General features: G+C 57.6%; 1 protein-coding gene across 3 annotated transcripts in view; it reads left to right on the forward strand.

Annotated features, from left to right (window-relative positions):
• The window catches only part of FAM53B (family with sequence similarity 53 member B), a 110577-nt gene extending 97682 nt beyond the window's left edge, over positions 1–12895 (forward strand). For all 3 annotated transcript variants that reach the window (XM_032490696.1, XM_032490695.1, XM_032490697.1), the window contains one exon: positions 8784–12895. In XM_032490696.1, coding sequence (XP_032346587.1) covers positions 8784–9146 — 363 coding nt within the window. In that variant the 3' untranslated portion in view covers positions 9147–12895. The remainder of the gene's footprint in view (positions 1–8783) is intronic.
• Positions 12896–13425: the final 530 nt, after the last annotated feature.

The following is a 13425-nucleotide window of genomic DNA, read 5'->3' on the forward strand; positions in this document are numbered from 1 at the left end:
TGTCATTTATATGCTATACAGTTCACCCATTTGAAGTGAAGAATTTTAGTGGTTTTTGGTATATTCACAGAATTGTGTAATCATCAACACAATCAATTTTAGAATATTTTCATCCTCCCCCAAAAGAAACCTCATATCCACTGGCAGTCACTGCCCAGCCTCAGCCACCCTCAGCCTCAGGCAGCCACCAATCTACTTTCTGTCCCTCTGGATCTGCCGTTGTGGGTATTTCGTACAAATGGAATCAAACAGTACATGGGTCTCTTGCTGACTGGCTTCTTGCACTGAGCAGCATGAAGTGTCCAAGGTTTGTCCGTGCTGTAGCATGGGTAAATACTGCATTCCTTTTTATGGCCCCAAAATATTCCCTTGTGCAGATAAACCACATTGTATTTATCCGTTTGCTAACTGATGGACATTGGGGTTGTCCCCACTTTTTAGGTACTGTGAACAGTTCACTGCTGTGAACACTGATGTGCGCGTTTTTGTGTGGGTGTGTGGGTTTCCTTTCTCTTGGGCATATACCTACCTAGGTGTGGTATCGCTGGCTCCTGTGATAACTGTGTTCAACATTTTGAGAAACTGCCAGTCTGTTTTCCAGAGCAACTGCACAATTTTACATTCCTGCCAGCACCTTTGGCATTTTTTGACATGTATATATTTTTATCAAACTTATTATTTCTTTTATTGGCTCTGAATTTTGCCTTTTAGAAAGGCCTTTCTGTCCCAAGATTACGGAGGAATTCTCCTGTGTTTCCTTCTAGTGTTTTTATGGTTTTATATTGCAGTATTTTGGTGTATGTGGAGTTTATCCTAATATGATATGAATACGGAGCCAACTTGTTTTTTTTTTTTCTTTTTTAATATAGCTACCCATTTGTTTTGATACCAGCTATTGAAAATTCCATCTTTTTCTCTCTGCTTTGAGATTCCACCTTTATCACATGCTGACCTGGGGCTATTTCAGAACATCGCTTTCTATTTCATGAGTCTCTGTGTGTCCTCATATTGTAACACATTCGTAACGATCGAGGTTCTAGAATATGTTTGAGCATCTGGTAGGACTGGTCTCTGTGAACTGTTCTTCACAGAGGCTTCCTGAGTCATCCCAGCTGTTTATTTTTCCATTAAAAACTCGAGAATCAGCTTGTCTTAAGATGGAGGGGGTTGCTGTTGATACTGTAGTTTGGGATCGTGTTAGACTTACAAATTAGCTTGGGGAGAATTCACACCTTTTTGAGGTCGAGTCTTCCTGTCCACGACACAAGGTGTCTTTCTGTCTGTTCTATTGTGTTTTGTAAGGTTTTCTTCCTATCACTTTTGCCAATTCTTACGTTTTTATTTCCAGAGATTTCACCTTTCATGTTGCTGGTATGTCTTTTTGCTCCTGAAAGCAAGTTTTGGGTAAAAAGGACAGCTGGGTATGACCATCTACAGATTCTTTTCCCAAAGCCGAGCCCTCCGACCCCGTGGCTGTCGAGTGCTGTGCACAGACAACCGCGGGCACACAATGTGATCCTGAGCATGGTGGGGTGGGTGGGGGCAGAGGGGGAGCTCAGGTTTGCCAAGCACCTCCTTGGGCCTTCTAGGTGCTCTCAACACAGTTAACCCTTCAGACAATTCTGTGACTGGGGCTCTATTTAACCTCGTTGTACAATTGAGACACTGAGGCTCAGAAGTTTCATGATTTGCCAAGGGCCTCCAGAGGACACACCTGAGCTGGGATTCCAGCCCAGGCTTGTCCAGCCTTTTCTAAGCCACTATCCTGCCTGAGGATCAAATGTTCTCCCGAGCATGGCCCAGAAGTCAAGAGGTCTGGTTGCACATCGGCCAGCTGGGTGATTTGGGGCAAGTCTCACACTCTCTCTTGGCCTCAGTGTGCCCATCTGCAAAGTAAGGCTGTTAGACTGGTTGGTAATTTGTACATTTTTTAAAAACCATTCCCTTTCTCTGGAAGCCAGTATCTGGAACAGAGATATAGAGCTGCTGGCATGGGGCCGAGAGGGCCCCAGTGCTCTGCAGCCCCGTCTCCTTGTGCCCTGATGGGGCCCTTAGGGCATCCAGCTCCAGGCAGTCAAAAACCAGTGCCCACCATCCCCTCTGGGGCCTCGGGCCCACCTTCAGTGCCCCCAGTCCTGGTGCTGAAGCCACCCCCAGGCACCTCGTGAGTCCCAGCAGCGCACTGGCCTTGGCCCCCCGCCAAGGCCCTGTGTGCTTTGGAAAGGTCCCTCGACTTTTGTCAGGCAAAGCATTCTCTTCACGCCAAGCTGAGAGCGAGGTGGTTTCACAAGTCCTGTCCTGAGTGTGCACTGGCCGGAATGCTCACCGCAGAAACAGAATGTTTGTTTTCCAAGTGTGAGAGTGCCGAGAGGCCCCCTGGTGTCAGCTCCCACACCTTCTGCATTCAGACAGGCCGCCTGTCACCAGGGGGGCTTGGTGCAGAAGCTGCGTTCGCCACAGTGTGGCCTGTGAGGCGCTGGTGGCGGTTGGGGGGGCTCTGGGCCACCACGGCCTGCTCTTACCCACAGCACCCAGGACTGCAGGGCCGCGCAGACACACAAGGTGAGCCTCCAGGGCTACCCAGGCGGTCCTTCCTTCCCATCCCGCTGGGCTGCACCAGCACCTTCTGTGCGCCGGCCCCGGGGCCAGGCAGTGGGTGCAGGGTCAGGGCCGCGGGGGCCCACATGGTGGGCTCAGGCTGGCTTCTGTGGGGAACGACGCAAAGCTGGGTTTCAGTGGACAAGGGGGGGCCTGCCAGGGGGACGGGTGCTCTGGGAACATCTGTGGCCTCTGCAAGAGTGAGCTGAGGAAACGGCACAGGAAGGCAGGGACTTCCTAGTAACTGCTAGGGCCATCCTTGCACCTCACAAATATTTCCCGCCCTCCCTGAGCTGTTTGGTTCTAGAACCTGTGATCCGGGAAGAGCCCCAAGTGTCCAGGGGCTGAATCGGGGGTGCTCGCTGGGCCCCAGAGGCTCCCTCAAGGCAGCTTCATTTTGTTTTCAGGCCTTGAGCACCCGGCTTCCCTGTCTGGGCTGTATGGCCTGAGGGGGAGGGAAGCGGTCTAGGCCTGAAAGGGCTGCCTCTTGTGGGGTCCAGAGGTCACCAGGTCACAGAAACGGGCTGGGCCTCGACACTGGCCCGCGTGCGCAGGAGGTGGAGCTGGGCTGCTGCCCAGGCGTGGTGATGAGATGCCTGGAGCGAGGGGCCGGCTTCAGCAGGGCTGGAGCAGCAGCCCCGGTGCGGGGCCGGCCTCGCCCACTGCCCTCGACCACTTCCAGCACCTGCCTGACACCAGGCCGACCCACCTTCTGACCCCTCGGGCCCTGGGGCCTCCTATGAGAGACAGTCCAGCCTTCATACAAAATTCAGATTTACCGAAGTTGGATTAAAGAGAGGCCCCAAATATGCTGGTGCCTCCTTCTCTTTTCTGAGATAGTTTAAAAAAAAACAAAACAAAACACACACACACACACCCCAACCAAGGAAACCGCATGCCTTGCCGTCTTGGTTGTCTCTGTGCCAACTTCCAGCATAAATGAGACTTAGAAAATTTCCAGGCCGCTAGCCGTTCTCATGGCCTGATGTTTTCTTGATACTTAGAGAATTCTGCTCTCGTGAAACCTTGGGTTTGGGGAGGAAATGCCTCTGCTTAGCCAGAGCCCCAAGCCAAGCAGCTCCCAGCAGAGCGGCTGCAAGACTCCAGAAGCCTGGGCCAGGCGGGGACCTAGTCTGATCATCTGGACTGGCTGGGTGGGTTCCTTTAGGCCCCTCTTCCTACAGGGATTTGGGGTAGTTCCCTAAAAATCTGGAACACAAATAGGTCCATAAAATTGGATTTAAAAGAGGAAAAGCAAATGTGCCAGCCTTGAAGGACAGTCCCGGAAGAGGGAAGTGGGAGGCTCTGTCATACTTCTTGTCTGAGACACGTGCCTTGGGGAGACGTGTTTTGTCCCAGAACGATGCTGAGAGGAAGTGTCATCTGAACACTAAGCTTAGGACATGGGCTGACCAAGGAGAGGTCCCCAGCAGCCACTGCTCCCCAGTAAACACAAGGCAGGCTGGTTCCGACAGGTGGACACCAGCGGGACCTGATGGTCAGCCTCTGACTAGGCCTGGCATTCCCGTTCTGCAAGGGGCAGCAGTAGTGATGGGCAGTTGTTACAAAGTGCTTTCGCCTCCCGTCTTGGGTCGGAACCACCGACGGGGATCTGGTCCCAGAGATGGGGAGGCTCTTGGGAGAAACCTGTAGGAAGTGAGGGAAGCAGGACAGGGAAGAAGCCCTCAGCCTAACCAGGGGGCGCCCCGCAGTGTGAGGAGCACCTGGGATTTGACCCCCATGCCTGCCGAGGCCTGTGGCGGCTCCAGAACCCGTATCAGCCAGTCCCGGGGGCGGGCTGCCCCCGGGAGGACGGGACAGGGGACTTGTTACAGCCAGAGCTCAGGTCAGGGACGGGCTTCAGTGGAGAGGCCCCAGGACCCCTGCTTCTCATCCATTTTCTCAGTGGGACCCTTGCATCAGCCGAGGGAGGCAGCCGGGCCAGCAACAGCTGTTCTGTTTTCCAAGTGAAAGGACTCTGTCAGTGAGCCCAGACTTTGGACCAGTCCCTCTGACCCCAGACCCTGCATCCTGTGCTGCTCCCCGGGGCCACACGCACCACACTCCTATGGCTTTCCCAGCCTTGGGGGCCAGCGGGGCCCAGGGAGACAGGAATGAGGAAACCAGCCTGTCCTCCTTAGGGTAAGACAGCCAGGAGAAAGGGCACCCCCACAGCCTTGCCCTTGGCCCTGAGCTGCCCCAGGCTGGCACAGGGAGCCCGGGCACTTGGGGAGGAGACAGAACTTGTGGCCAGAGGCTTGGGGGGAGGGTGGTGGTCAGCTTATGCAGAAAGGTGGGGCTGAATCTGTTGAGTTAACATGAGTTTCCTGAGGGGCGATTTGGTTTTCAGCTCGCAGCTAAGGTAGGGGTGCCGTCAGCTGGTGAGGGGCTGTGTCCTCTCTGGCCTCGTCACAGTGTGTGCGCACAGGGCCAGGCCCTCTGGGTGCTCTCAACACCCGGGTCTGATGGGCTTCTGTCTGCAGTGGGGGCTGCACAGAGTTCCACCAAAGGCAGGGACCTTTGTCTCAGTCCCCAGGATCCAGCCAGGGGCCTTCCACCCAGAAGGAGGGTATAAAAGCAAATATCTGTTCAGAAAGGCCACACAGAAGCAGGGGCCATTGCTCCTGGCTGTGAAGCCCTGGAGAGATGGGGTGGGTGGGCTGAGACTTAGCTGGCTGGACCTGAGGTCTGGCAGGTCTCATGGAAGCAACTTGACTTTCGGGGGCTCCATTCCAAAGTCACCCCAGACTGTAGGACTGGGGTGCTGAGTGGTATCTCCAGCCACTAGCCTGAGCCCACATGGATGGTCTCCTCAGAGCTTTGTTACCTGGGCAGGCCTGTGCCCAAGTAGGTGGCCCATCTCCGGGCCAGGGCTGGGCCTCAGGAGAACAAGAATTTGGCGTAGAGGGACTGTGTCCCGGAGCAAACACTTCACCCTGGAATGATGTGTTCACATAGTGCTTTGAACTTGTTAGCAGCTGTGCCGCTCTCCCTAGACATTTTTGAGGGCGCACGGGCCTCCAGGCCTCCAACAGGCCCGTGCAACATTCTTCTGTGGGAGCTGGGCTTTTTGGGAGTGAGAGCTCCCAGGAGAGGCTGGGCGGGACCCTGCCCCCAGGGCGTGGTGGGCACAAGGCAGCCCTGGATGTTGGCACAGGATGGGCTCACCGGGGATGGCGCCTGGGCAGGCCACACACTGCCCCACTGTGGCCATCACATTCCTCCCTGGCAGGTGAGGCGTGCCACCGGTTGGGACATTCAGCAGGTGGGTCTTGGTTTTCACTGTGGCTGAAACAGCTGAGTTTAGAGTCAACAAAGTTTTCAAGGTGACACTAGCTTTACAGCCCAGGAGCAGGTGCCTTTGAGGACTGTCAGAGGGTCGGGCTCAGTGGCATCCTGGGATTGGCTTGTGACAACATTCACCAACCAGACCTGGCAGCTTCTTGCCCTGCTGCAAAGCAGAAGGGACTCAGTTTTTCCAGACAGAGTGGGGGTGACCCAGGTGCCCTAGGCCCACCTCTTATTCGTCAGGTTGGAGGGTCTTGTCTGAAGCTGTCACACCCATGTGTGGCAGGCCTGTAACAACCTGTCTGGCCTCGGCCCTCTCCAGGGCACACTTGAGGCAAAAGTTACATCTCTGAAAGTTTGCAGCAAACTGGGGTTCCCCACACCCTGCTGCTGGTGTGAGTGATGTTTAACATGAGCAGTGCCCAGACACACACTCGTCACATCTGCCATGAAGTCAGGTGCCCCCACCCCCCTGCACCTTAGTTAATGCACAAGGTTGGGTAGGACGGGAGGTGAACACAGATTCGGGGGCACTTTCTGTTCAGGTTGACCCCAGCACTTCCCACCGTTTTCATGTTGCAGCTCACAGGAGACGGGGACACCTGCTCAGCGTTGTGGCCAGCCCCCAAGGGCAGAGCACGTCAGTATCTTGGCATCACCTGTGAGCCACCTGCACACATCGGGTTTATCCTGGATGTTAGTATTTGTAATAGGAATCACACTGCACTCGCAGAAATCCTTACAAACGCTGCTTCTAAGGGCAAGAAACACTGCCCAGCTGCCAGGGGCTGGGCTCTGCCTCCCTGGGCCTCGTCTGCTGAGGCTGGGGGTCGGCACCTTTCTCGGGCTGGGCCATCTTCCCTCCTTCTTGTGCCCCTACCTAGTTTTCCTTTTGTCCTGGCTCTGGTCTAGGCCAGTCAGGGGAGAGGCTGGCAGGCAGAGGGGCCTCAGAGACCTTCCCATCACAGGCATCTGGGGCCTCTGCCCGCCCAGCATCAGGTCTGTGTTCTGACCTGGGATCACCCAGGATCTTGGGGGCTGGTTTGCATGAGGAGCTGTCTCCAGCCCTCTGCCGTGGCAGCGGAGGGAATGTGCACTGTGCAGCCTGGGGCCTCAGTGAGCCCCATGGTAGCCCAGCCGGAGGCACCACAGGGGTCCCCGGTCTGGTGAGGCTGAGGCTTGGGCTCCCACCACGGCCTGGGCCAGTATCTCAGGTCTAACTGGTGGCCCAGCCCTTCTCTCCTCAATCCCAGCGCTTTTTCCCAGAGCTCCCCCAGTACCCCAGCCTTCCTTTTTCTGCTAATCAAAAGACTGCAAGACAAGCAAACCCATCAGAACAGTTTCCTCCTGGTGTAGTTAGGAACAGTGAGTGTGTGCACGCAGGACAGCCACCTTCCTCCAGAGAGAGCGCCTCTTATTTTCCATTTGCCGAGCCTGTTTCAGCAGCTTGTTTGCCATGACAGCTGGTGGTCATCTTTATTTCAAAGTGACATACAAACACTCCAGCCTGTGAAAGGACCCGGGGCCCTTGGGACAGGCCTGTGATCTTGGCATTGGCAGGCGTGCGGTGCTCCCCCGTGCCCCCAGCACCCTCCCCAGTCCTGTCCGGGGAAGCAGCCAAAGCTCAGATTCCTCCCTGCTGTCTTTGCCGCGCATCTCTTCTGTCTTGTCCTAGAGAAGGGACTGCATTGCTACCGGTCCTGTCAGGGGTCAGTGGGGCTGGGCCGTGGGCACTCTGTTCATCATAGTTCTCTGTCCCAATTTTGTGCTCCACTAGGAATGCAGGCCTTTAACTGAACCCGCTTGTGCACAGTGCTGGGCTTGCTCCCTACTATGAGTGGGTGGCCTCAAGCACCCTTGGGTCATGTTCAAGCTGCGCCTGCTGCTTGGACAGGCCCCAGGCTGCCGCCTCCTCCAGGCCGGCCCCACGCAAAGGCAGTGCTTGGCGGGCGGGGAGCTCTTTCCAGCCACGTTCTTTCACTGGGGCCTCCAAGGGGGACAGGCAGGACCATCACTCGCCTGCTAAAGATGAGGCAGTGGAGGCCTAGGGAGGCTGAGGGGTCTGCCTGCGGTCCCAGCTGTGGGCCTGACCTCTCCTCCAGCAGAGCTGCATGTCCCGCTGCCTGCGGGCCTGTTGAGGGCACAGGAGCCCAGGACTTGCATGGAGACCAGCCCACTGGTGGCCGTGATGTGCACCAGATTGGACGTCAGCTCAGCCCTCCTGGCCCATGTCCCTCTTGCCGTTGTGGGGAGAGGGTGACACGGGCACCATGCCCCTTTGTGCAGCAGTGCAGCCTGGCGGTGTTTCCATTTGCGTCAGCAAACCCACGCCTGCAGTGTTCCTTTACTGGCCAGAGTGCCTTCCCTTGTCTGCAGAGACATGCTTTACGGGATCATTATCACAGGGAATTTGGGTCACTCTCTGTTCTTTCAATTTAACGGTGTGGCAGGGAACATTCATGTCTCTGAATTTTTGCGTGTGTCCAAATTGTTTTCTTCTGATAAAAATCCTAGAAGTGAAATTGCCTGATGAAGGAATCAGACCCATTTTCAGCAAGGCTGTGCGTGAAGGGCCCTGAGCCTGCCCCCGCCCCCGCAGCGCCCCCAGACCTGGGCACTGCTCACCTTGTGCCGTTTGCCAGTTTGTAAGTGAGTAACTGCATCTTGCGTTTCTGCACTCACATGGTATTTGTTGGCCAGGGGTATTTCTTCGTGAGTGAGTTTCCATTAGCCCCTTTTCCTTGCCTCGATGGTGGAGGAGGCCAGTCTTCCACTGCCTGGTGGTCCCATTGGCAGATAGTTCCAGAGGCCTTGGCCTGGAAGGCGGGGTGCGTAGTCCATGGGTTTCAGGAGGGGAATGTGACTGTTGGTGACCTGTGTGTCTGTCTCCCCCACAGAACTGTCAGACCTTCAGCAGCCTCAGCTGCCTGAGCGCGGGGATGGAAGACTGCGGCCCCCACAGCCCCTTCGCCCTCCACGCCAGCAGCACCAGGTCCTGGACCACCTTGCTCTCGGCCTCCGGCACAGGGGGCAGGACCCCCGCCGGGACCCCAGTCCCCGAGCCTCTGCCTCCGTCCTCGGACGACCACCTCGCCTGCCGGGAGGAGCTGTGCTGTGAGGAGTCAGGCGGCTGCACCCTGGATGAGGGCTGCGGCAGGCGGGGGGAGCCGGCCACGGCCTGGCGGGACCGCGGGGCCGCCCGGAACAGCCCCTGCTCCCTGGACGGTGAGCTGGACATTGAGCAGATAGAGAACAACTGAGGGGCCGTGGGCTCTGGTCGGGGGCGGGTTGGGGGTGTGTGTTAGAATCGGCAGGCCTCCCTCCGGGCACATGGCGAGCCCTCGCAGGGGAGCCCCACTCCTGGGCCCGATCAAAGCTTCCTGGAAGACACTGGGCCAGGGAGCGAGCCCATGGCCTCCCGAAAACGCTGTCCTGCCCGCGGGGTCCTGGCCCAGTGCCAGCCCCCTGGCCAGGCCACGCAGTGGGGCGCCTCAGCCTCTCACCAGCACGGCAGCCACGGTCCACGGAACTGCTGTAGCCGAGAGAAGCTTCTTGGTTTCAGTCTCTTTCCCCCTTTTCTTGTGGGACCTGGGCACAAGCGTCCCAGCCGGCCCCGCTGGGCAGTCCCGTGCGCTTCTAGCAGGGCTGGCCGGCTCCGTGTGCTCACTCCCAGCTGGGGCTTCCTCCTGGGCTCAGGTCCATCCAGTGGTGTCAAGGCCCTCCTTGGCCTCCTGCTCAGGTTCAGTGCTGGGGAGTTGGCCCCGCAGCTTCCTTCTTCCCTCAGTTGTATTCCGTGCCTTCTCTCCCAGGTCTCCCTGCTTCAGGCTTGGGAAGGGTCGGGAGAGGCTTCCTTCCATAGTAACATCAGAACCATTTGGCCTTAATTCCAAGTGTGGAAGACCGAGGCCCTGGGGTGCCGGGGTGGCCTCCACATCTGGACTCTCTGGCGAGGGTTCAGGGAACAACTTGGGGTGCTCGTTAGAGGCCGTCTAGTTGGGTACAAATTTGGCGGATCTGTTGGCTGAAAAGACAGACCCACCAGCCCCTCCTGTGGTGTGGACGCCTGGCCCCGGGGTGCTCTGCCTCTCTGGGGGCTTCTTTGGCAGGGTTGGCAGCTGGCAGCCATATTCCATGACTAACCTGTCACCGAGCGGTGAGCTTGGTGGATTCAGGTGAGTGGAGAGATGTCCCCGTTAAAGGGTGATCTCTTGAAAACATCCTCAGGAAGCAGTTCTGTGCAGGTGCGCAAGCCCCGGCCCTGCGCATGTTTCTGGGAGGGTGTCTGCTGGCCGCTCTGGGGGTCCCTGCAGGATTCCAGGTATGTTCTCATTGGTGGGGAGTGGTCAGCTGGGGGAGCAGGGGCTTTTAAGGGCTCACACCCTACCTGGCTCCTTGAACCCCAGCAGACCCCCCAGCATCAACAAGCAGACTCAGCCCCAGAGATTTCACTCCCAGACAGCTCCTCTCCACATGGGCTCTGCTCTCTTGGAATCCGGCTTTTAGCAACTTGACATCTTCCGCGGACAATAGCAATTGGGTCGGCTTATGAGCAAGTGGCCCCTTCTCCCATGAGGCTAAATACAACTGCACTCTCTTGAGTTGGCTGCCTCGTGACAAAGGTCCGGGTCATTTTGCTCTTGCTCATCTCCCATTGGCCGCAAATGCCTCACTGCTGCAGGTTGAGTGCACACGGGTCCCACTTTCCACTAAAGAGAGACCGTATTTGGGAGACTTCACTTAAACTTTCACTTTTTTACATCAAAAGTGTGGTGGCTCAAGTTCTGATTTATAGTTGGCTTTTCTTAAAAATCAGCCATTAGATGCTTGCAGAAAACCCCAACACCATGGCCCCCCGAGATTGTGGTGACAGCCTCAGGTTATAGAGTGTAATGGGTATGGGGTGCTGGGCAGGTCCTACGAAAGGCATGTCCCCTGGGGACCCTGGAGAGCCAAACCAGGGAGCTGGAGGCTCCGGGTGGATAAAGACATCTCACCCAATCCCCACTGATGGGTCATGGAGACCGTGTCTTCTTAGAGCTGATCTGGAGGAGGCTGGGGCAGCTATTGGGTGGCATCCAGCAGCGTATGAATTCAGAGAGCACATGCTGGTACCTCACGGCTTCAGAAAGTGGTGTGGCCCACACCAAGAGTGGCCACGGAGGGAGCACGCCCTGGATAGCATCCTTCCTGTGGAAGGAGAGGCAGGGTCCCATCTCCCTCACCCATGGAGAGGGACAGGGGCTGAGCCAGGATGGACTTGGGCCATGGCTCCCAGCAGCCTTTGCTCAGGGTCAGGAGGGGAAGCACATGGTGGTGGGTGTGTGTCACAGGCCTGTGGTCCAGGTGATGCCCTGGGGCCGTGCCAGGCACCTCCAACCAGGCTGGTCCTATTGATCCAGAAACCCAGCCCCAGGGTAAAAAGGATCCCAGCCCAAGGCAGGGTGTGGCTCTTTCCAGCCTCCTCAGGCCTCTCTTGGCTATTCCCGGCCCCACGGTCCCTTCTCAAAAGGAGTGGCCTTCAGGGGGCTTCATGTCTGTCTTTTGATTGAAGAGAGCAGACCCCATCTAGTGCTGCACACAGCCTGAGGCCCAGCTAGGCTCTGCTCCCCTGGCACCAGGACCTCTGGTCTGGGAACTCTTGGAGGGCGGCCCTCTCTGATCCTGTGGGGCTGTCCCAGGGGCAGCAGGCAGGCTGGTGGGCTCACCCTGAGCCTCACTTAAGCTGGAGCCCTGCCTCTTGCAGCTGATGCCCATGAACTCCTGCCTCTGAGAGGAGACTGAGGAAGTTCAGAGCCAGGAGGGAGGGCTGTGCCGGGCTGTCTGCCTGCCCAGGGGCCCTGAAGGACAAGAGCAGGGTTGTGGCTCCAGGAGAGCTGGGTGGGGAGGGGCTCCCTGTCACGCAGCATCCCCGCTCACTCCAGAGGGAGCACCTGCTAAAGCCGCCCGCCTAACAGGCTGCTGCCAGTGGGGGCCGCACCGGGATCAGGGCCGCAGCCTCGCTGTTTACATTACCGCAAACCCTCTTGCCTTACTCGTGGTGGGGACCGGGCCCGGTGCGCGGCCCATAGGCAGACACAACATCCAGGCCACAGGACAGCTTTTCTGATCATATGTACGGATCTTCATTCTCAGAAAGCCTTACTTTTCAACAAAATTTTTGTAATAGGAAAGTTTTGTGAATTTGTACGCCGAAAGAAAATTTAAAGGAGAAGTCCCCGTTAGAAAAACAAACCCAGTGTCTGGATGGGTCTCCAGTGCAGGGGTGGTGTGGGTGTCTCCCCCTCCGGCGGGCGCTGCCTGAGCCCTCAGCACGCCGCACCCTGGGTGTCCTGCCCTGGGCCCAGCCGGCTGGCCTCCAGTCGTGTGCGTCCCAGCCTCGGGGCCGGTCACCTGAACGATGACCGCTTCAGGCTCTACGGCCTGGGGCGCGAGCAGTCCCCCTAGCGCTGGGGCGCAGCCCGGCCTGGCAGGGCCTCCGTGTCGACAGCGGTGCCACACCTTGCCACAGCCACACAGTTGGTGAGATCCCTCCCACTGGCGCCAGAGAAAACCATGCTTCTTTAAAAAAAAAAAAAAAAGAAAAAGATTTTAAAAAAACACAAAACTCAGACCGCAGCGGAGCTCTTGTAGCCTAGGTAGGATAGTCTGCCCTCCTAGCGTAGTCTCTTTGGCAGATAAATCGTGTTTCAGTGTGGGGGGGCGACGTCCTGGGGGCGCGGTGGCAAGGAGCTGGCTGCCCTGGGCCCTGTGTGCTTTCCCAGCTGTACCTGGTTGGCTTCGTGGAGCCTGAGGAAGGGTGGGGGCCAGGACTGGCAGCACTGGGCAGTCCCGCCCCCTCCACTGGCTCCGCCCCCTCCACCCGGCTCCGCCCACCTCCGCTCCCGCTCCGCCCACCGCAGCCTGTCCTCCGCGCAGGCCGTGACTGTCTTGCACTAGAGCCGCTCTAGTCTCTCAGGAATTTGCTTGTTACTTTTACTGTGTAAATAAAGCTTCCTGGTTCAGTACCCAACCAATGGGAGCCGGCTGTGTGGTTTCTGTTGAGTGTGGCAGATTGGCGGCCCCCCTCTGCCTGTGGGACCGTTGGCTCTGGGCTGGCCTGGGCCCTCTGTCCCCTCCGAGCCTCAGGGTCGGGTCGGGAAAATGGGGAGCACGGGCTATCAGGAGGCTCAGATGCAGGAGGCTGTGAGCGACTGTGATGGGAGAACCGTGATCTCGGGGTCCCCAGCACCAGGGCAGTCAGCATGTGTTTCGTGTGGAGGTCCCTTCTCCTCACTCCAGCCAGGAGCCAGGGACCCCAGGACAGCAGAGCCAGGGACACCCGCTCTGTGTGACTTCTGAGTCAGGAACAGTGGAGGAACCTGCCTGTCCCAAGCCCTCGTGAGGACATCAGCTCAGCCCTCAGCAACACTGAGGCAAGGGCGCCCAGCGGTTTGCCACAGGTCGTGCTGTTACAGACCGCCTGGCCTGGAGCCCCACGGGGCCACCTGCCCACCAGGGTAGCTGAGCAGGTGGCACAGGCTGGGACCCCACGCCCCATGG

The sequence above is a fragment of the Camelus ferus genome, chromosome 11, assembly GCF_009834535.1.
Source record: "Camelus ferus isolate YT-003-E chromosome 11, BCGSAC_Cfer_1.0, whole genome shotgun sequence".
Lineage (NCBI taxonomy): Eukaryota > Metazoa > Chordata > Mammalia > Artiodactyla > Camelidae > Camelus > Camelus ferus.